Source organism: Planococcus citri, chromosome 5, assembly GCF_950023065.1.
Source record: "Planococcus citri chromosome 5, ihPlaCitr1.1, whole genome shotgun sequence".
Taxonomy (NCBI): Eukaryota; Metazoa; Arthropoda; class Insecta; order Hemiptera; family Pseudococcidae; genus Planococcus; species Planococcus citri.
In genome coordinates, this window is record NC_088681.1 from 53,921,362 (window position 1) to 53,945,266 (window position 23,905).

Genomic DNA, 23,905 nt, shown 5'->3' on the forward strand with positions numbered 1-23,905 from the left:
GGTTTTGAAGCTTCCAGCTACTTTTTGGAAATTTCAATTTTCCAAAAAACTCCATACGACCTTTCAAAAAGTTGCTGGAGGCTCCAAAACGACATTAAATCCACCAGCAGTCGACTTCGTAGCGTATTGAAATTAGTTTTCAGAATGAATTTCAACTTTTCATCTCCGTTTGATGAAATTTTGGAGGAATTTTAAGTTTCAAAAATCTGCTGGCGGCTCCAGTAATTTTCAAAAAATTGCTGGAGGCTCCAAAACGACTTAAAATTCCCCTGTAGTTGACTTCGTGGCGTATTGAAATTAGCTTGCAGAGTAAATTTCGGTTATCCAACTCCATTTGATGAAATTTTGTGGAAATTTCCAGTTTCAAAAATCTGCTGGAGGCTCCAGAACTGCTCAAAACGGTTTGAAACAGTTTCCAATCGATTTGGCATGTCGAAAATGGGGTATATTCCAAATTTCAGCTTTCTTGGTCAATTTGGTAAAATTTTGATTTTTTCCCTCATTTTTGGCCTAAATTTGATTTTCAAAAATTCACCAAAAATCGAAAAACGCATTTTAGCACTTGAAATTTTTACAATGATAAATTTTCGTCTGGTCTTTCGATCTACCTTTATACATGTTTGAAAAATTTTGTGCAATTCCTACGTTGGAACGCAAAATCTGCGATTTCGGCTGACCTGTCAATCAAAATGGCCGCCATTTTGTAAGTAGGGCTACTTTTATTTTCGAGTACAAGGGCTAGAAATGTTCCTTAGGACTCCCCCTTTAAGAAAAAAGTTGTCCCGGAGGGTCGATATAGATCCTTAAGCGGGCTCCCCGACTATTATGGAGGTTTCATTTGAGCACTTTACCTCATTGTATTTGTATTTTTCATATTTTCAGTAATTCAGTCGTCAATTATTAAATAGAAGATATGAAAACAGAATTGAACGTACTCGTACCTATCCCTACGTAGGTACGTATATTACTCGTACATTTACGATAGGTACATATTATTGTCAACTCGACAAACAACAATGAGCAAAACATAAAATGCACTAGGTGCTCAATTATCTTTTTCGTATCCATTTCTGTATCGAATAGTATTAGCTTTGCACAAATGAATTCATAAAGATGTGATGCTGAGAGAATTCGCAAACACACAAAACGTGAGCATAACTAACTACACAAATCAGCGAAATGAAATATTTGTCGTAATAAATCACGCAGACTTGGTTCTATTGACAATAAAATCGTAAGCCAATTATACGATTACGCATATACGCTCATTTGCTATCAGTTCCTGATCAGTAAAACACATTGCCAAATTGAGATCTTAAAATTCATCATGTTTTCTTCTTTGTTATTGTTTAGGTGTACTTCGTATATACTTACTTTAACAAAGTATAAGGATACGAAATCATATAAGACATTCTCGCGTTCGCCAATCATATCGACGAGTTATTTGACGTCGTCTCGAAGTACATTTTTTTTCACAATTTCCTGTAAAATCATTTCACCATCATCGCATCAGCGTTGTGTTGTTCGGCACGGTCAACAAACGTGACCGATGTTTTAATTAACAAATCGTGGAAATGAATGATTACATGTAGATTATTGTTAGGAGAGTATAGGTACGCAGCGCAGATGAAACGCTAACGAATACCTACAATTCATTTATACGCCCTTCGAGTACAATAAGGTATACGAATAATCCACGAAATAAACAATAATTACATATTTCTTATTTCGTACGTGTTGTCAACCTTGACCAAAATGTATCTTCAAATTTGTTCAGCAATTGTGCTCCATATTATATGTGCGTAGGTATACTTTTACTCATGGTACAGGTAATCATAACTGCTGATGTCTAATGTCGCGTTCTTCGTGTGACATTTCATCGCTGGAAAGATGTAAAAGCGTAAAAATTACTCATCGGAAAGAAATAAAACAATAGATAAGGGAGAAACTGAATATAAATGCGGATGTTTCTTCGAACCTACGAAATCTTTCAAAACACGTCCACCGCGTCCACGTCCCACTCGTTCGAAATTACGTCAACGTTTCGATTTCCTGTAACAGAAAAATAAATCAGATTTTTCCGGTCTCTCCTAACGGAAAAAATTTCAGAGTTGAAATTCATTATTAAGGATTCCATAATTGAAAATTTTACTTCAACAGACCTTTAAGAAATCAATTTTGCGAACTCGCCAAACCGCACAATCTGCATTCGAGCAAACAAGGTAAACGGAAATTAATGTTTTTCAACGAGGAAACGTGTCGAAGTGATTTTTAATTTTTAAATGCATTTTCATAAATAGCATTCTACGTTGTAACGCTGAGTGCATTTCATGTTTTCAAATTGCATCTCTATGCGGAAATTTTTTCGAAAACTGGTACTTTTATCCTGAAACAGAGAAATAATTATTATTAAAAAAAAAAAAAAATTCGTAGGTAATTCTACTCAAGTAGGTGGGTAATATGCACACACAATGTAATGAAACCACAAACCCGATAAGTTTACAATATTTATTATCGGCGAACTGATTCTGTCAGTTTTTCACGACTAAACCAAATTAATTACACCCTTAAACGAAATTTATTAACGGTGTACTATCACGTTCACAGGTCTTATACCAAAAAACCGTTACGTTATGCTATCATTTATCCTGTAATAAATTCTTCATTTGATAGGAATTTTATAATTTCATGGTTAATTTTTTTTCTCTCTTTAAATCGATTCATCGTCTATTTGTGCCAGAACGTGAAGAAAAAAAATGATTAAACGGTATATTTTACACCCATAAGTAATATTTACCTACGTTTTCAAAGACGACATTGAAGAACACATTAAAAAAAAAAAGTTCATGAAAAATCAAATCGTCGTATTACCGAGTACCTACCTACCTATCTATTTTATTTCAATGCTTTAACTCAGCGTGTTACACATATTCATTAGTTTATTACTTACGATAAAGTTTTTTTATTTTTATTTTTTAATTTTATTGCCTGTAGAGTGAGGTTCTGTTACAATGACCACGCTGAATTTGTCATACTATCTCATAAGCATATACTTGACAGTCAACACTGTTACACATTGTTTCCGGTATCCAACGTTTGAGTCACCGGTGACTAGTGTCGTAGTGTCAAGCGCATATTTACGGCGAAAAATGTATGCAATTCTTTTAACATCGTTGTTACGAAATCGAATATTTTTAAACCATGTGGGTATTAACTTTGATAAATCCGTCAAGCGCGAAATGTATACTTAATCATACCAAGACAGAGGTTAGTTAGTAGGTATTCTCATTCATGCATTTAGAACTAGAAGTGTGATAATGAGCCATCAACATGGAAATAAGAATACATTTATCAGTAAAATGTCAACTCAAAATTGTAGAATGATGTGAAAACACAAAAAAAATCAGAATATCTGTAAATCTGTCAAAAAAAGAATGAAATATCAGTAAAATTAGAGGGAAAAAAAAATGAAAAAGCATCAAAATCATTGAAAGTTACCAAACAGTGATGTAATTTGGTAAAATTTGCTAAAAATGCATAAAAAGTGTTGAAAACCGGTTGAAATGATTTAAAAACAAATAAGTAATAAAATGATTAAAAATAAAAAAACATTCACGAAATTTCGGTAATTTTTTTTTCAAAAACGCGCGAAGGAGTATTAAAAAAATTGTTAAAGTGAGGTTAAAATTGTCAAAATTACATAAAAATGACTGAAAATTATCTAAAAAATCCAAAACTAAGGAAGTTTTAGAACATTTACTAAAAATGCACGAATATGTGATGGTGAGAAAAGCTTTCAATTTTCAAATGATTTTTTAAAAAAACAAAAATAGGATTAAAATTACTCAAAATTACCAAAAAAGCGTCGAAAACTTTTCAAAATACTGTAATAATAATAGGCATCCCAAAAAGCAATAAAATTATTGAAACTTGACTATAATTAAGCTGATGAAATTTAATATAAATTGTCATGAAAAAATGAAAAATTCTTGAAAAAAAACCATCACCAAAAATCACTAAAAATTACCAAAAAACAAAAACTTTTAGTAGGTAAAATTTGTAAAAAATACAAAAATTGTTTAAAACATGTAAAAATGATGTAAAAACTGTCAAAGAGACATAATGCAAATACTCAAAAAGATCATTAAAATCATTGAAAATTATCAAAATGGGATGAAATTTCAGTATTTGCCAAAAAAGAATGAAAGAGTATCGAAAAGCTTTGACAATGCTGTAAAAATTCCCCTCAAAAAATAACAAAATCACTGAAAAATACTTTTAAAAAAACTCAAAATTTTCAGCAAAATTATCCCACAAAAAAGGGTTGAAATTAAAAATGCGTCAAAAAGGTGCAAAAACATTCGAAAATGAATTTAAAATCATTGAAAATTACCAAAATTTGCCGAATTTTTCTTTGAAAGTTGCTTAAAATGCATGAAAAAATGTCGAAAACCGTTGACAATGGGTAAAAATATACAAAAAAGTGTTGAAAATGCGTTAAAATAATGTAAAGTAAGACTGCTCGAAAATGCACTAAAATCACTAAAAATTAGGTACTGAAATTTGTAGTAATTTTACTGAAGGTTGCTTAAAATGCGTGAAGTAGTGTAAGTGTTACAATAATGTAAAAAACATGAAAAAATCAATTATAATCATTGAAAATCACCAAACAATGATGAAATGTCCATGAAAATAGGCCAAAGTGCATGAAAAAGGTGTTTAAATCATGTATAAACTGTCAAAAGTACGATAAAACCTTCGAGAATTAGCCGAATTAGGTACCTTTTAAAGCAATAGAATTTAACTGAAGTGAAATAAAATGAAATTCCGTCACTTTTGTAAGTTTTCGTTGATTTTTACTTTTTCACGCATTTTGAGAATTTTCACTGAAATTCTGTCATGAATTTTGATCATTTTTCAGTGATTTTTATGTTTTCTTCTTTCAGTGGTTTACATTTTTAGGTAATTTTGAAAAACTTTCAGTTCTTTTCTCATGTAACGAAGTATTTTTGAAATATTTACTAATTTTTGTTGATTTACAGTAGGTATCAGTTTTTTTTTTTTTTGCAAATTATTATTATTCAAAATGTCTGTTAAAGAATGCGGTTATTTCATTTTCTGCTTTGGACATTTTGAAATGGGTCCTTCTAGAAAATTTTTCAATTCAAACTTCAAAGTCTTCAGTTTACAGTTTTTTACTTGTTTTTTTGACTTTTGAAAATTGAGACTTGAACGTTTAAATGCCAACGAATTGTTCCCATCATGAAATTCTAGCTTCATTTATCAAATTTCTACATGAATCAGACTGGAAACTAGAACTATTGGATTAAAAAAGTACCAATCCATAAATTAATTCAAATCCACATTCAAAATTTCAAAATAGTATTGCACCTAGGTAGTAGGTATACCCATGTATTATTTCAAAATGAACTGCTTACGAATAAACCTCATATAATATGTCATGAATTTCCATTTATAAAAGTAAAATCCATTATTTCTGTATTTTTCAATTATTTTCCTCAAAGTTATTTACAATTTCAAACTTTCGAATCTCATCTCCATCTTGAGTAAAAAAAATTGAAAAAACAATTCTCGCATTAGGCGATCTAGTTGTTTTTTTCTGTGACTTTTCACTTCGACGCTGGCTCAATTCGAAAACACAACGAAAGTCAACAAAAAAAAAGGAAAAAAACAACCAAAGCAAAAACCTTGAAAAACTTGTGATTGTGAATTAGTTTCGCGAATATTTATTGAAATAATTTTAATTAAAAGAAATTAAATTTCAATACATTTCATGATTGTTCTCATCTCTTGATACTGTACACGTAAGTACGACACTTTCTCTACGCTTTAGTCCAATATTCGTAACACTCGGTAGCGTAAAACATTCGCAATCCTCACACTCATCTCGGCTACACTTCCTTATCTAAATTGATTTTTTTCCCTTTCATTGTGGATTCTATTTTTATCCTTTGAATGAAAATCTGATACTAATGAAATTATCAATACATTACGTACATCAGCTGATGCAATATATTATAATCCATTCTAATGTGTATCGATTATACTACATTTTTATGTGAAATACGTCTTGGACGAATGTTGTAAACAGAATCATGTCCGCCCACAAACAACGATACAAAAATGTGTCGGTCGACGCCGAAGAATTACGTAGAAGACGAGAAGATCAAGGCATCCAGTTACGTAAACAGAAACGAGACGAGCAATTATCCAAGAGACGAAATGTCAACTTACAAAGTGTATCAGACGATGAGATGCAAGTAAGAGTAAACACCGATAGTGAAGCTCTGCCATTGGCAAGAATGAATTATTATTACACTAACACTCGGATGTGTTTCAGGAATCGGTCACATCGATCAGTACAACCGAGAAAGGTATATCGAAAAAAATGGTATACGCTTTGAGTTCGATGAACCCGGTCGAACGTTTGGAAGCTACGCAGCATTTTCGTAAATTATTATCCCGCGAACCTAACCCGCCTATCGATGACGTAATTAAAGAAGGAATCGTACCGCGATTTGTCGAGTTCTTACAAGATGAAAGCAACCAAACTTTGCAAGTGAGTTGAGTAATAATGTTAAAATACGATTTTGATCGAACCGTTGGTCATATTGATGAATATGTCTCTTTGGTTTATAGTTCGAAGCAGCGTGGGCTTTAACGAATATCGCATCCGGTACTTCGGCTCAAACACGCGTCGTAATAGCCGCCGGTGCGGTACCTATATTCGTAACTTTATTGAATTCTCCTTACGAAGACCTTCAAGAACAGACAGTCTGGGCGCTGGGTAATATAGCCGGAGATTCGCCTCAATGTCGCGATTACGTTCTAGAATGCGGTGCATTAAGTCCTTTACTGAAGTACGTATCTTATACTACGATGAGTTTCTTCAAATGGAACGTTTTCCTATATCGATAAATCTTGATTTTTGTTCGCAGATTACTGAACACGTCTTCGAAATTAACCATGGTTAGAAATTTAGTATGGGCTTTATCGAATTTATGCAGAGGTAAAACTCCTCCTCCAGATTTTAGCAAAGTTTCTCCGGCACTTCCGTATCTATCTCGGTTGCTGTTTCATTCTGACGCTGATGTATTGGCCGATACTTGTTGGGCATTGTCGTACTTATCGGATGGGCCTAACGATAAAATCCAAGCAGTCATCGATGCTGGCGTTTGCAGAAGACTTGTCGAATTATTGATGTGAGTTTTGACCACCGTCTGCGTCCATTTCCAGGGATGTTTTCCTCTAGCTCGTGTTAATGATTTACTATTTTATTTCTTCTTCGACTTGACAGGCACCATCAACATTCGGTGGTTTCGGCAGCATTGCGAGCTGTCGGTAATATAGTTACAGGCGACGATACGCAAACTCAAGTTATAATTAACTGCTCCGTATTACCATGTCTTCAGACTTTACTTACCGCATCGAAAGAATCAATTCGTAAAGAGACATGTTGGACTATTTCAAATATTACAGCTGGAAACAAAGATCAAATTCAAGTCAGCATCTCGCTTTCTCTATCGTTTTTCTCTTCGAAGCTTTCGACTTTGAATACTAATTCGTGTATTTTCATTCGTAGGCTGTCATAGATGCCAATATATTTCCTCTACTAATCGATATATTAGCTAAATCGGAATTCAAAACGAGAAAAGAAGCTGCTTGGGCTATTACAAACGCAACATCAGGTGGCACCGTTGAACATATACGTTATCTCGTCAACAAGGTAACTGCAACTTGTAAATTTAGTCATCTCGAAGATATCGAACATCTTTGTAATCTTGGGATTCTGTATTTCAGGGTTGTATTCCACCGCTTTGCGAGTTACTCACAGTACCAGACGTTAAAATAATTCAAGTCGCGTTGAACGGACTCGAAAATATACTACGAGTAGGCGACCAAGCAGCTAAATTACACTCGACCGTTAATCCTTACGCGGTTATCGTAGAAGAATGTTCAGGTTAGCCATATTTTGATGAATCGAATCTCCGTAACGAACTTATTATTTATATTTAAATATTTTTTGTGTTTGTTTATCCGCACAGGTCTCGATAAAATAGAATACTTGCAATCTCACGAAAACATGGACGTTTACCACAAAGCTTACGATATTATCGAACAGTATTTCGGTACTGAAGAAGAAACCACTAACAGCACAAGGCTCGTCCCCCCTGTACAAACTGGTCCTCAAGGCACAGAGCAATACCAATTCGCCGCCGACCAAAGCGTACCAATGGACGGGTTTAATTTTTAGCTTTCAAGTAATAACCGTATTACAAAAAATATACATATTGTCTTGTGTAATTGTTAATAACGAATTGTGTAAGTGTAAAGGAAAAATGTTGCCATTTTTTTTCGTTCCGTTTCGTTTATTTTTCCGCAGCAGTAGTAAAGTTCCGTTCAATAATAACGAATCGTTATTCGAAACACGCCGATTTTAAATCCGTTTTAAGTAACATATTTTTTTTCGTTTTAAATGCTGATTTTGTTTGTTGTATCGTACATTTTCTAACAGATGCCTATTATCTTATACATATATTGTAACCGTTTCGTTATCTTGCTTGTAAATACGCTCTAAAAGATACCGAAACTCTCAGCGAACATTTCTTCTCTGAGTGGTTCCTTCGCTATTATTATTTTGGTTTTGATTTTTTTCTTTTCTTTATTTATCCGTCGTCGACTATACATCGAGTCCGCATAAAGTTCGTGTTTACTTTGGGTAGCTTTTCCTACTGGATTTGTTCTCTATTCTTTTTTTTTATGTTTATAAACTCTTGGATCGATAATCCACCTCTCGTCATCGAGTTGAGACAGAAATTGAGAAATTTTAATTATTTATGTAGGTATTCTACATATTATTTTGTTTACCGGATTCGAAATTTGAAAACACTTATTCGAATAACCTATTTTTTTCCTTAATTTTTTTATTATTAAAATTTTGTTATTGTTTTACAAAATGATGTAAACGGGAAATGAATAAAATCTGTGCTTCCTGTTGTGTAATATTTTATTCGGTGTTCTTTTTTGAATTGTTCGACGAAAACGTATTTTTTGAAAGTGTGGTCGATACCTGGACAGTTATGATTTAAAAATGAATCTAATTCGTGATTTTAGAATCGAACAAAATAACGATATTGAAATCAGAATTTATTATCGGGAATCATAATTCTGAATTTCGTTTTGAAGAAAAAAGGAGCTGATGGAAAACAGCGTTGAAAGTAATTTTCTGAAAAATATCACGAATAAAATTTGAAACCTGATTTTACTTTGAACTTTTTGAACTAATGAGATTTTTATTTTAAAAAGTTTGGTACAATTTTCTCCTCCATCGACAAAATGAGTTTCACTATCACAAAATTCTAATTTCTTAAAAGTTGAAATTATTTTTCTCGTCTTGAAATGTAAATTCCTATTTTTCATCATAAACCCAGCCAAAAATGATTGGACTTGATTCTAATCCGATCAAAACTCTGATCTGATTGGATTCGAGGGATGACTGGACCATTAAATCTGATTTGGTCTGATGGTCTGATTAATTAGCTCTGATGATCAGATCCAGTCATGTCCCCTCTATTGAATCTGATCAGGCATGAACAAATTTAATCACATCCGCCCAAATCAGATTGGATCTATGGAATATTCAGATCTAATGCAATCATTTTTTCCAATATAAGGAAACATTAGTAACGAAAAAAAGAGTAAAAAAATAACCAAAAAGTTACAAGACACGAGCAAAGATCAAAGCATTTTTAGTGTTGAAAAAAAATCACAAAAAAACACCTTTCAATTAAGAAATTTACAAAAAATTACGAAACAATGAGCATTCCAATTAGATAAAAAATGATAATGATAATGAAACACTTGATCAATTGACTTGAAATTTTCACAATTTCAATAAAAAACAAGATATTTTTTTTTAATTAATGGGAAAAAATGATACTGTTTCGTTTCCGAATTTTCGTCCAAACAGTGAAACTATTTCGCAACTTTTTGGTAATAAAGCAACACTTTTTAGTAACTTTTGAATAATAAAAGTTGAAATTTCTGGCAATTTTACGCAAAAAGGCGAGATTTTGAGAGTTTTAATAAAATATAGAGCCTTTTATGGAAATTCTTGGTAACAAGGCGAGACATTTGAGCAATTTTTGAGAAAAAATTAAGGTTTTTCAAAAGTTTTGTCAAAAAGTGACAAGTTTTAATAATTTTTTGCAAAAAGTGATACTTTTCAGCAATTTTGGATTTTTTATAGGAGAAAAACAGAGATTAGTTAATTTAGTGATGGGAAAATCTTTACATAAAGCTCGAACCTTTGACAATTGAAGCAAAAAGTGGGGGGGGGGGAATCAAAAATGTGAAATTTTTTAGCAATTTTGAGCCAAAAAGTGAGCTTTTTCAGCAATTTTGGGAATTTTTAGGTTTACAAAAAAACGAAATTTGTCAATTTTCACCAAAAAGCAAACCTTTTTGAAAATTACTAGCCAAATGGTGAATTTTTTGCAATTTTTATCCAAAATAATTTTGTGCAAAAAGTGATACTTTTCAGCAATTTTGGGATTTTTTCAGGTAAAAAAAAACGAGATTCGTTGATTTTGTAATTGGAAAATCTTGACATAAAGCAAACCTTTGACAATTGAAGCAAAAAGTCAAGACTTTTTGGAAATTTAGGCAACAATCCAACAAAACAAAACTTTTGGGTAATTTCATATTTTCTGAAAAAAATGAGAAAAAAATTAAAACATTTTGGAATTTTTGTCAAAAAGCGATAATTTTTAGGTTTTTTTTTGGGGGGGGGGGAAGGAATCAAGAATGTGAAATCTTTAAGTCATTTTGAGCCAAAAAGTGAGATTTTTCTGCAATTTTGGGAATTTTTAGGTTTATAAAAAAACGAGATCTGTCAATTTTCACCGACTAGCCAAATAGTGAAATTTTTGCAATTTTTATGGAAAATAATTTTGAGCAAAAAAGTGATACTTTTCAGCAATTTTGGCATTATTCAGGTGAAAAAAACGATATTCGTTAATTTTGTAATGGGAAAATCTTGACATAAAGCAAACCTTTGACAATTGAAGCAAAAAGGCAAGACTTTTTGGAAATTTAGGCAAAAATCCAACAAAACAAAACTTTTGGGCAATTTCATATTTTCTGAAAAAAATGAGAAAAAAATTAAAACATTTTGGAATTTTTGTCAAAAAGCGATAATTTTCAGGGTTTTTTGAGGGGGGGGGGGGAATCAAAAATGTGAAATTTTTTAGTCATTTTGAGCCAAAAAGTGAGCTTTTTCAGCAATATTAGGAATTTTTAGGTTTATAAAAAACCAGATCTGTCAATTTTCACCAAAAAGCAAACTTTTTTGAAAATTACCAAGTAGCCAAATGGTGAATTTTTTGCAATTTTCATTGAAAATAATTTTGTGCAAAAAGTGATAGTTTTCAGCAATTTTGGGATTTTTCAGGTAAAAAAAAAACGAGATTCGTTAATTTTGTAATTGGGAAATCTTGACATAAAGCAAACCTTTGACAATTGAAGCAAAAAGACAAGACTTTTTGGAAATTTAGGCAAAAATTCAACAAAACAAAACTTTTGGGTAATTCATATTTTCTGAAAAAAATTAAAAATTTTGGAACTTTAGTCAAAAAGCGATTATTTTCAGGTTCTTTTTCTAGGTGGGGGGGGGGAGGAAAAAACGTGAAACTTTTCAGCAATTTTTAGCCAAAAAGTGAGATTTTTCAGCAATTTTGGGAATTTCTAGGATTAAAAAAACGAGATCTGTCAATTTTTATCAAAAAGCAAACCTTTTTGAAAATTTTAACAGCCAGATGGTGAATTTTTTGCAATTTTTATCAGAAAAGTGAGATCATCTTGCAATTGTTTGGTAAAAAAGTGACTTAGCGAGTCTTTTGGACAATTTTTGATATAAAATTGAGACATTTGGAATTGTTTGCAAACAATACGCGACAATTTTTTGAAACAAAGCGAGACTTCCGAGCAATTAATGTTAAAAGTTGAGACTTTTTAATAAATTTTTGCCAAAAAAAAACTACATGTTTCAGCATTTTTTTGGGCAAAAAAGCAAATTTTCAACAAAAAAGTGAGTTTTTTTTCGCAATTTTTGGTATTTTTAGATAAAAAAGCAAGATTTGTCAATTTTTTTTTGTTAAAAAAAACGAGATTTTTTGGAAATTACTAACAAACTAGTGAATATTTTTTTTGAAATTTTTGTCGTTAAAGTGAGACCTTTTTGCAACTTTTGGTAAAAAAAAGTCAACTTTTTTGTAGAATAATGCAAAAAAAGCAAAATTTTGCCAATTAAAGCAAATTGTCAATTTTTGGAAACTGTCCAAAAAAAACGAGACTTGGATCATTTTTGAAAAGAAATGAGACATTTGGAATTGGTTATTTTATTACAATCATGTAACAATTTTTAACAAAAAAGCGAGGAATTTTTGGAAAAATTTTAGACTTTTCAAAAAGTGTGAAAGTTTGAGCAACGAAGTTTCCTCTTGGATTTTTTTTTTTGCAAACCCATAAAATACAAAAATCTTGGATCCAAACCCTAAAATCGATGAAAATTCATAAGACTCGATTAGTAATGGAATTTTTTTCACGAATTTCAACGCAATTTTATCACATCAAATAGTCAATTGAACTATTACAAATGTACCTATCAATGATTCCCAATTTTACATATTTCAATAAAACCAAAATTATTTCGAGGAATATAATATTCTCCGAAACAAAATTTTTGATTTCATCGAATTTCTACGTCAGCGAATAAATAATAAATCGAGAATGAGTTAAAATTTATGGTTCATATTTCAACGAAAAATCATAATACTCGTATCTACGAGAGTAATCACCAAACAAAGAATCACGGATGCATGAAAAAAATAATAAATTATCGATACCTATTGATTTAAAATTGTTTAAAAATCAACAATAAAATTAAAAATTACACAACAAAGAGCAAAGATGGGTCGCGAATATTAAATAGAGAATTTCTAATATCGTAATCAATCAAGCAACCCGATCTCATGCACTTTAAAAATATGCGATAAATTGCATCTAACGATGCAACATATCGAACATTTTTCACGCTTCGTTCAACTTTCGAACTAAAATCTATCTTATGGAAATCAAAAACCGTGTAAAATTAATCGTGTTTGTCTCTCTCAAGTCTCAATACAATGTAACGAGCTATTTAAAAGCGAAATAACAAATTATTATTCGCTCTTTTTAGAAAAATTCTACGAAGTGGAAAAAAAACAAACAGAAAAAATTTGATTTAAAATAGAGATTAGAATGTACTAAAAGAAAAGGGAAAAAACGCACAAATACCTGCGAGTTTAATTAGAGACTGCGCCGAATGATTTACCTACACAAGGCGATGGATATGCCTCCCTTCTAGACGCGGTGATTCCCTTAAACGTAATATTTTAGGCAGCTACATTTTCAAATAGTTTATTACATGATTCAGTATTGTTTAGCGGTAGCTTACATGTTTATGGTGCCGGTGATAAATGCGAAACGTACGAATTTCTGACAATATGTTACTCAGAAGTAAGTTATCGAGTTTTTTTTCTTCTTAATATTCATTAGGTACTTATTATTATACCTACTCTAAGTATTTTTTTCATTTTCAACGAGTGTTTGTATTTTTTATTTCAATATTCAAAATATTACGACATATTTTGAAATATGAAAATGATCTAGCTACTCAGAGCTGTTGACTTTTTTCTTCGGTTACTAAAATTGAAAATTAAAATAGTGAAAAATTTTACCAAAAAAAAACTTACCGAACGATTCAAAATCATATTCGTAGTTTTATTCGAACGTCGAATTAGATCAAGCGTTCAAGTAGTTGCCTATATTTTCCAAACCAGGAGCCGGCTTCATCTCGATGTGTCCCGGTTTTAGTCTAAAAAAAAAAAAACGAAGTATACGTTTACTTACTAGTTTAAAAAATAGAATTCCAGTTGTTTTTTTGCAGCTATAAAATTCGTACTTGAAAATATATTTTCAAGATGCAAGTTTAATTTGAAACAACGACGCTGACTTTGAAATGAGAACCTTCGAACCTTGACAAAGACTTGGGTATCACCTTTGATGGAAAACTGCTGCAGGATATTTAATAACTTCCTTTTGCTCGTTTTCATTCGATTCATCGAACTAGAATGCAAAAAAACTTGTTAGGTACATATAGTTTTTCACCGAGTGGAATTTCTTTTTCAAATGCTTTGTAAATTTATGTAATCAAGTAGCACAAGACGATTGTTATTTGGTTAGATGCGAGAAGTTAGAAGTTAATAGTGAAATGAGTGAAAACATCGAGTCGAGGAATTTTTTAATATAGTTTTTCCGGAGAAAACACGTAGCTTTTTTGAGTGAGATATTACGTAGAACGTGAAATATTAGAATTGTGCAGTTAATAGAGAAGCTTTCGTTTTTTTTTTTTTTTTTACAATTTACATTGAAACAATTTGTCGAGTTTGATAACGATATCACGAATCATAATAATAGAAGCGTACGTACCTAGTAACCTACTATGCAATATTTTCATCATTTCATGAGAAAATGTTTTCCAAATAAGGTAAAGTGCCCAAATGTGACACCCTTGGGCCTTGATGTTTTTTCTTTTGGATAAGTACAACTTGGCCAGCTACAGATCACACCAACTGGCTTGAAAATTATATCAATCCAAAATGTATGCCATTTTTGACCCGCCGCATTGATTAGAAACGATTTCGAATTGTTTTGAGTTGTTCTGGAGCCTCCAGAAAATTTTTAAATGTTCAAATTTCCGCAAAATTTTACCTATCTTTGAAGAAGAGGCTTTAAAACGACCAAAAACTATATCCAGTTAAATAGAGTAAGAACATATCGAATTTTTTGGGCCCAGATTTTAGTTTTAAAAAGTCATCAGAAATCAAAAAATTCACTTAAGCCTCTGAACTTTTCGCTGATGACGTATTTTTGTATGCTCCAAAGTAAATTTCAGCTTCGCAACTTCCTTAGGGGGTAAGTATTCCATAAAAAATAACGCAAATCGAAGGTCCCGACAATTTTTTTTTTCGACCAGGAGAGGCATTTGAAAGTTTTTAAAAAGGCTGTTAAATGAAAATTTCAAATTACCAGGAACAATGGTTCTACTTACTCAACTTTGCGATTCAAACTTTTTTTCATTTTATCCTACATTCCAAAAGGCTTATCGAAAAACTGCGATCATGTTTATTGATATTTTTGGGAAAATAATTTTCAAAGATTATAACTAAGTAGACTGAAATTACAAAATTGCTGTAAAAAAAAGTAAAAACAAATATTTTTTCTGTAACGTCGAAATATTTTATCATTTTCTTGATGAAAAAGGGGGATTTAAAATAATTTTTATTTTGCCTAAAAAGAGTGCAGATTTGCCCAAAAAGTGAGTTTTTGGAACATAATTTCAGCAAATTACGCTGTTAAAATCAGAAAAAAAATACTTACTCACGTGAACGCGTGAGAAGACAGAATTTTCTTCAAATGAAAATCTTTTACGAACGAATTGATTCACTTTTTTTTGAAACATTTGTATAGCAATTGATCTGTTTACAATCGAATCATTTACTTATGGACGATTGGTCATTAAATTAATTGATTGATTTCTTGGCGAATCATTCACAAACGGATCAATTAATTTACGATTGATTTTTGATTCAGTTTTTGTGAAACTGGTATAGGAATTGATCTGTTTTCAAGCGAAGTGAATCGAATCATTCACAACCGATGGGTGATTGAATAAATTGATTTATTTCTAGGTGAATCATTCGCGAACGAATTGATTCATTGTTGGCAAATCATTCGCGAACGAATTGAATAATTTTTTGGTGAATCATTTGCAAACGAATTGAATAATTTTTGATGAATCATTCGCGAACGAATTGAATTATTTTTTAGTGAATCATTCGCAAACGAATTGATTTGTATAAGTGACTCGTTTACGAACAAATCAATTTTTTTCTTGATTTTTGGATGGTGAATCATTCACAAACAAATTGAATCATTTTTGGTGAATCATTTGCGATTGCGAACGAATTGGATCATTTTTAGTGAATCATTCGCGAACGAATTGAATAATTTTTCAGTGAATCATTCCAAATTATTCGCGAACGAATTGATTCATTTACTTGATTTTTAGTGAATCATTCGCGAACGAATTGAATAATTTAATCTTCTAGTGAATCATTCCAATTCATTCGCGAACGAATTGAATAATTTTTCGGTGAATCATTCGCGAACGAATCAATTCATTCACTTAATTTTTTGGTGAATCATTCACGAACGAATTGAATAATTTTTGGTGAATCATTTGCGAACGAATTGAATAATTTTTTGGTGAATCATTCGCGAACGAATTGATTTGTATAAGTGACTCGTTCGCGAATCGCGAACAAATCGATTCATTAACCCAATTTTTGGTGAATCATTCGCGAACGAATTGATTCATATAAGTGACTCGTTCGCGAACGAATCGATTCATTCACTCAATTTTTGGTAAATCGTTCACGAACGAATCGAATAATTTTTAGTGAATCATTCGCGAACGAATTGATTTGCACAAGTGACTCGTTCACGAACGAATTGAATAATTTTTTGGTGAATCATTCGCGAACGAATTGATTTGTATAAGTGACTCGTTCGCGAATGAATTGAATAATAATTGGTGAATCTGAATCATTCGCGAACGAATTGAATAATTTTTGGTGAATCATTCGCGAACGAATTAAACAATATTTGATGAATCATTCGCGAACGAATTGATTCATTTACTTAATTCTTGGCGAATCATTCGCGAACGAATTGATTCGTATAATAATTTATTCATAAATTTAAGAATTGATCAATTCGATAACGAATGATTCGCTGAATATATTATGTATTTGTCCGCGAGTGGTTCTTTCAAAAAATTGATCAATTCGTTCATGAATGATTCCCTTAAATGAATTAATACTCTCACGAACAATTTACTAAGAAATGAATATCTACAATTCGTTTGAAAACAGATCAACTTGTAAATAAACAAATCATTAGGAATGGTGGAGGCTTTATAAGATTTCAAGTTTCTACGTGCCTTCATATTTCAAGTTTTCAAACTAATTTTTTTACATCATCAAAAGCAGCAACACTGATTTCGGCACCAGGAGTGAATAGTCCTTGGAATCTGGAATAGAATGTTTAAAAAGTTGTAAGTAACCACAAATTTGCTTAGAACCACCTCTACAAGCATTTAAAATTTTCACTTGAAAGCCATTTTGAAAATTTTCAAAAGTCCTTTCTACCTGCAAAAAAATCCGCAGGGTCCTCCATTGTACGCCATGTTTTCTACAAGTTTGATGACCTCTACCAACACGCAAAATATGAAAAAAAATCAGGTGACCCGTCGTGCAAATTTTGGCTAATTTGGCATGAAATAATCCTCGGGTAAAATTTTGCAAAAATTACAGCATTAAAAATTTTTCTGGAGGCTCTAAAACAGCTCAGAATGGCTCAAAATCATTTTTATTCAATTCGTGGAGTTTTTTGGCGTAGATTTGATTTTTAAAATTTCACCAAAAATTGAAAAATGCACTTCAACTTGTGAAATTTGGCTAATGATGTATTTTTTCATGCCCTTTTAATTTAGCTCTATCCGGTTCAAAACTTTTCCTGGCATAAAATTACATTGCTTGAAAATTGTTCATATTAAACCTTCCCTTTCAAATCATAAAACTTGAAAAAATCCCTACTTGGATCTTAATTTTTCCAGCTGGACACCAATATGGCTACTTTATAGGGTATATGGTCACATTTGGGCTCTTTACTATATTTTTAGAGAAATGGGAACGTAGATTAGTGATTAGCATGAAAATTAGATTAACCGTTGAAATTCTGACTCATAATCGATGGAAGAAAAAATTCGCGACGAAATTTTTAAATACCCGCAGTCGAAACAACAATTCATACGTGTTAATAGGTGACATGGTAAAAGAAAATTTAGACCGGCGACATTAACACGGTTATGGAAAAATTAAATAAATTTTCACCCCTTTGATCGCGATACGAAAGTTGTAAAGTTTTTCCAGCGCCAAATTCATTTCGTAGAAGTTCATTTGTAAAACGGTCACGGTTGATGAATGTTGCGTGCATTAAGTACTCGGTTTCCGACCTATTTACATACAATTCCAAAATACTGGTAATTTTTACTTTTTATCCAAAATAATCTTATAAACATGAAAGACTTCGATATACCTACCTACGCCGCCGACAGAAAACTCAGATAGACCGAAAAGAAAATCTATACCTAAATCCTTTCTCGACTAGTCGACTCAGCTCATAAATGGGACAAATAACAAAATGCAAATTCTTCGTCAACTTACCTATTACCCTACCCTGTTCAAGGATACAGTTTACTTTTATACTTTCACGTCTTTGATTGCGCTGAACAAATTCGAACTGTTTGCGGGAAATTCCTAGCTGTAATAAATAAACGAATAAATATATTCAACTTTGAAATGTGCATCATTCGGCAAGAACGTTTAAAGGTCAGTTATAAATTTACTGTACGGATTAATGAGCCATATTGAAATCATTTAGCGACATTTAGGTGTGTAATTTATTGTCGAATTGCGTTTCGAATAATGCAAAAATTCCTACTGATCGTTTATACTCGTAATACCAAACGTTCAGTATATTATCGTCGAGTTGAAAAAAAAAAAAAAAACACGTAAAATTGTTACCATTTAGAAAATGTCTTGAAAATTGTAACGCGATCTATTACTATTTGTTCGGTATTACGTGAGGAATACCATTATACTTACTTTGTTTTACAATTTACATATCTAATATGTAAGGATACCCCAGGCAGGTACTGGTATTATTGTTGAGGGTGGTGTTGGCGACGTTTGGCTTTGGCTATAACTCCTTCGGTGTGAAAACTCATTCCAAAAATAGGAAGTAAATGTACACCTTATTTTAATGGTTGGTTGGTTATGCTTCGATTAAATTTGCATAGGTATAGTTCGTTTACACTGATCGCTATGTACGTATGTAAATTTCTACCACCAAAGGTCAAGAACTTGTATCATTTAAAAATTCATACCATCAAAAGCCAGCTGAACCGAGTCTGAAAAAAAATAAGGTACGCCAGATTAATACAGGGTTTTTTTTTGGTAATGAAATTTCGAAGCACACAAAAAAAAAGATTTAATTTTCATTACATTCGTGATAAGAAGCACTAATATTTTTATGCCATTTTTAAAATTCCCCCTTTCGCGTTGAGTTACCTCTACCTGCGTTTCTTTAAATACAACTTGGCTGTATTGCTTTCGCGTGTCAACTTTTTATTTATACGCCGTAACCAGCGACACGGGTATTCAAGACTTCGCAATGATGGATAAGACGTTGTGTAACTGCTACCAACATTTATCTGATACCGATGTCCAAACCAAAAAAAATACCTCGACCTTTATTCGCGATGTGTAAATTGAATGGTTGGTTACTGAAACAGAAAGTTGTAGGTATGTGAGTTTCATTTTGGTAAAATACACATACATAGTACCTAACTTATTCTTGATAATATAAGAATGAATGAATCATCGAGTATACTTGGAAAATCATATTATGTTGGTAGGTAGGTAGGTAGGTACTATACCTTTCTAGTAGGTTGTCTGGCTTTTCCGCCAGTGTTAGTGTGAGGAAAATACGAGGGGAACAACCCCAAAATACGATATACCATCCGTGACCAAACGCATTACATCTTCCTTTTGGCTTTTATAATGCTTTCTGAGTCTAGAGGTATATTTAGCAAAACTATTCCTGGAAATAAATCAATTTCAGATTGTTGTTAACATTTTTAGCAGTACCCATGTTTAGTTTAACTGAAATCTGGGTGGAAAGGGTGTCTCCTCCCCCTCCCCCCATAAAAAAAATTTGAGCGAAAAGTTGTGTGAATTTTTGGGGAAAAAATTGGGTGAGTTGGAGAAAGTTGAGAAACTTGGAAAAGTTGGGAAGAAAATTGCGTAAGCAGGGAAAATCAAAGAATTACAAAAAACCAAGGGTTTTCACTTCTAGAATTATAAATTTTCAATAGTTTTTGTCCTCGCTTCTCTGGGGCCAGAATACCAGATCATTTTCCTTTTCCTTTCTCCAATCAAAGTTGAAGAGTAGAAAAATTGACTTCTCACATTAAGGTACTGTAACCCGGGTATGTCAGACTCCCATTTTGTTCCTCACGAAAAAAAATTGTTGTTTTTCGATTCAAGGTTTTTATGACGGAATTTCTGGCATAGAATGAAAGTAATCATTGAATTAGAGCACATGCTGTGAATTTCAAATAATTTCAAACTATTTTTAACCCAAAAATGAAGTGCTGAAAAATGACTGAAATTCAAAACAATTAAATGTATTTCAATTGATACATGTAGCATACCATTGGAAAGCTCGTTCAATTCTCTTTCAAAAATGTTATTACGAAAAAGTTGTAAAAGTGCACGGTTTTGAAGATATACGCGGGTAAAGTTTGCCGAATTCCCATATACTGCAATGCTAAGTTCGTCAAACCAGGAACAAAATGGCCGTCTGACATACCTGGGTTATAGTTCCCTACTCACATCAAAAATAATGTTGTTGAAAAAAGGGTCTCTCCAAATGCATTTCAATTAATTAGGGAAAATGAAATTAAAAAGGTGAAACTCTTAGGCGACTCGAATTACTCAATAAAAGCTCTTAATAATACCTGTTCCTTTTGGCAGTCTAATGATTGGAAAAATTCGCACAATAAACCTATGGATCATGAGTTTTTATTCAAAGAAATTCTTCAGCTGTGTAAAGATTTTGACAATGTTGAGTTTATTCACGTTTTCGCAATAAGACATGAACTCACTAATATCATTGCAGATTCTTTGGCCAAAAAAGCTGTCTATACAATAGAACACACTGAACACAGTGAAACAAGAATTTCTGATATGACTCCTTGCCAGGTAGGTAAACGAAACAAGAAACATTTATCCGCAAAAAATGTAGGTTAAAGAAAATCAAAGACGAATAGGTACGTGTTGCATTTAATAAATATCATCCCGATCCAACCTTTTTCCAGAAGGGTGACTGGGTACTTATGGCAAACCATAAACAGGCATCTTTTGCCAAACGTACTTCTGGAAAACTTTACCAGAAAAAGGCTGGCCCTTTCATTGTTATTCAAAGAAATGGCCACAATTGCTATTTATTACAGCCTACGGACAACGATAATATCAAAAGAGTCGCCAACATTTGTCAACTTACTCTTTTTATCACTAAGGATAATTTAGAAAAGTTGAAAAATGAAGCCTGTCTTAAATCTAGCATAGACTCACGTTCATTAGAACAACGTATTAAAGAATTTCTTACTGATTACCAGAATGACTCTGAGGAGGATAGCAAGGAAGAAGAACAAGACCTCGACTCCGACCACAATAACATCAATGAAATTGTCATCAGTAGGAAAGACTTCAAACGCACCTCTTAAGCAGTTCTAAAAGAAGTCACTGAATCAGCTCAAGCACAGCGAACTGCTGCCCGAAATGAACGAGCTAGGCAACCGACATTGGATACTCGCCTTCCTGGGGGCTCTACTCTAGCTCAACCTCCACCCTCCTCTTTGACAGGGGCACAAGATACCACTCCACCTGAGCCGAAGAAGAGGGGAAGACCTCAGAAAAATAGACTCAAAACTGACTCTCAAGAATCTTCTTCAACACTCGATGACAGTCAATATACCACCTGCAGCGAGCCAATATATTTAGACACTCCACCTATTCCTCCAAACACACCTGAAGATGATTCTCAAAATTCCATAAATTCACAAAATACCATACCTGATTCCGGATTTATTGACTCTAAACAAGATTCACAAGAGTTAATTGTCATAAGACCAAGTTCTGGGACAAAGGCCAAACGACCCACATCTCCCTTCCAAAATTTATTCGAACCACATATGACTAACTAGCATGAAAAATACTTGTGGGGGAGGGGGAAGGATCTGAGATAAAAAGTTGGGGGAACAATTCAGTCTTGACCTCCCCCTCCCCCACACATCATTTCGTCATCCCCCTGCATATAGTTAAGAACTCATTATATTTCTAAAGAACCTAAATGTTGTGATTTATTTCATTTTAGATCCTTACAAAAGAGCCTTATGAACTGAAACTCATCGATTTAAACGAAATCAAACTAGAATGAAAAGACGAAACGTCATGTCTTAAAACTCCCAAATCCTAAAGGTTCATTTTTGGATTTTTAGCGAATTTTTAAAAATTCAAAATATTCAAAAACGCTGCTTCAAAGGAGATTTTGAAATGTTTCCATTGATGGAGTACAAATTTTTTTGAGCAAAGTAAACCGATTTTGGAAACCGCCGACAATTTTGCAATCTTCACCAGAAATTTCAAATCGCTCTGGGGAGAGGCCAAAAATGAACTATCGAACCTAAAAATGTTTATTGTAAAATTTACTATGAGGTAGCCCAAAATATTTATGCGAATTGGTCTCAAAAAGAGGGCACAGGACCACAGGTAAATTTTGGGTTTTTAAAATTTTCAGAAATACCTAATTGATTTTTTTACGAATTTTTAGTTTCTTATTAATAACATACACGAAATAAAAAATAATTACAAATAAAAGCTATCAAGTACACAATAGTTCGAAAGGTCAAGAAACCTTGGGTGGGGGGGGGCTCCAAAATCAGATTTTCACGAAGCTTCCCATTTTGTTAATTATAAATGTACGTACAATTTTTCTTGCTTTTGAGCATGAAAAGTGTTGATGGATAAAATGTGGACCTAATCGAGTAAAATATAAGTGTTGTGAAATGGTACATAAAAAATAGAGAAGAAAAGAATGGAATTTAAATTTTTTTCACGAGTTATTTTGTGTGGGAGTTATTCGACAGACGTTTAATTTATTAAAGGGGAAGGGGTGCAGATCATTAATACTATTTTTGAATATGATTCTCTCATTGTATCCACATCTAGTGAAGTATGAATAAGCTGGGCTCGTACTTAATTTTTCAACAAAAAAAATAACTTTTAGTGACCAACAAAGCTTGAAAAAGTGCTCAAAAAAGTTACAAAACGTAAGCAAAACGTTCTAATGCAGAAAAATTGTTTTAAAAAAAGAAAAATTACCGCAAAAAGCAAGACTTTTTTTGAAAATTACTCACGAAAAAAATGCCACTTCGTCGCAATTTTTGTCAAAAAAATTATATTATTTCATAATGCTACTTTTTGTTTTAAAAAAGTGAGACTTCATGACCATGTTTTTAGCAAAAAAGTGAGAGTTTTTGGCAATTTTCGACATAAAAACAAAGTTTTACCAATTTCCAGTAAAATAAAAAAATTTGGGCAACTACCTTTTGGAAGAGGTGAGATTTTCTGATTCTTGGCAGAATGCGATTTTTGGCAAAAAGGTGAGACATTTTTTTGAAATTTTTAGAAAAAAAATGAGAATTTGAAGTCGTTTTTGAAAAAATGCCAAATTTTCACAAATTTCATAGCAAAATTCAAAACTTTATCACAACATCTAGCGAAAAAACAATTCTGGTTGATTTTTGGGAAAAAGTGAGACCTTTTGACAATTTTTTGCAACAAAGTGAGACATTATTGGAAATTTTTGATAGACAATTTTGGGCAAAAAATAAGGTTTTAAAAATATTGGCATTGGCAAAAAGTGGGTATTTTATGCAAATTAATTGCAAAAGGTAAGACGTTCTCGGTGTTCTTGTACATAATACATAGAATAGCACGTTTTTGCAATTTTTTGTTGAAAACGAAACTTCTTGTCAATTTTTGATAAAAAGTAAGACTTTGACTTTTTCTTTAGAAAAAAAAAGTGACACTAT

General features: G+C 32.2%; 2 protein-coding genes and 1 long non-coding RNA gene across 3 annotated transcripts in view; 2 read left to right on the forward strand and 1 right to left on the reverse strand.

Annotated features, from left to right (window-relative positions):
• Positions 1-1,593: 1,593 nt before the first annotated feature.
• On the reverse strand, positions 1,594-19,844 carry LOC135849460 (uncharacterized). Its single transcript, XR_010559543.1, has 8 exons — positions 19,685-19,844; positions 18,852-19,531; positions 18,411-18,507; positions 14,024-14,187; positions 13,815-13,936; positions 2,163-2,386; positions 1,979-2,052; positions 1,594-1,882 (listed from the first exon to the last, which is right to left on the reverse strand). It is a non-coding gene; the product is annotated as an uncharacterized LOC135849460 (long non-coding RNA).
• Kap-alpha1 (karyopherin alpha1) lies at positions 5,666-9,031 on the forward strand. The gene is made up of 9 exons (XM_065366279.1): positions 5,666-5,825; positions 6,113-6,281; positions 6,362-6,580; positions 6,661-6,881; positions 6,960-7,223; positions 7,319-7,523; positions 7,604-7,747; positions 7,822-7,981; positions 8,067-9,031. The coding sequence occupies exons 2-9, from the start codon at positions 6,117-6,119 to the stop codon at positions 8,273-8,275; spliced, it is 1,587 nt and encodes a 528-aa protein (XP_065222351.1). The 5' UTR covers positions 5,666-5,825; positions 6,113-6,116; the 3' UTR covers positions 8,276-9,031.
• The window catches only part of LOC135849459 (xaa-Pro aminopeptidase 1-like), a 40,440-nt gene continuing 29,882 nt past the window's right edge, over positions 13,348-23,905 (forward strand). The window contains exon 1 of the mRNA XM_065369911.1: positions 13,348-13,578. Within this exon, the coding sequence (XP_065225983.1) occupies positions 13,539-13,578 (40 nt within the window). The 5' untranslated portion in view covers positions 13,348-13,538. The remainder of the gene's footprint in view (positions 13,579-23,905) is intronic.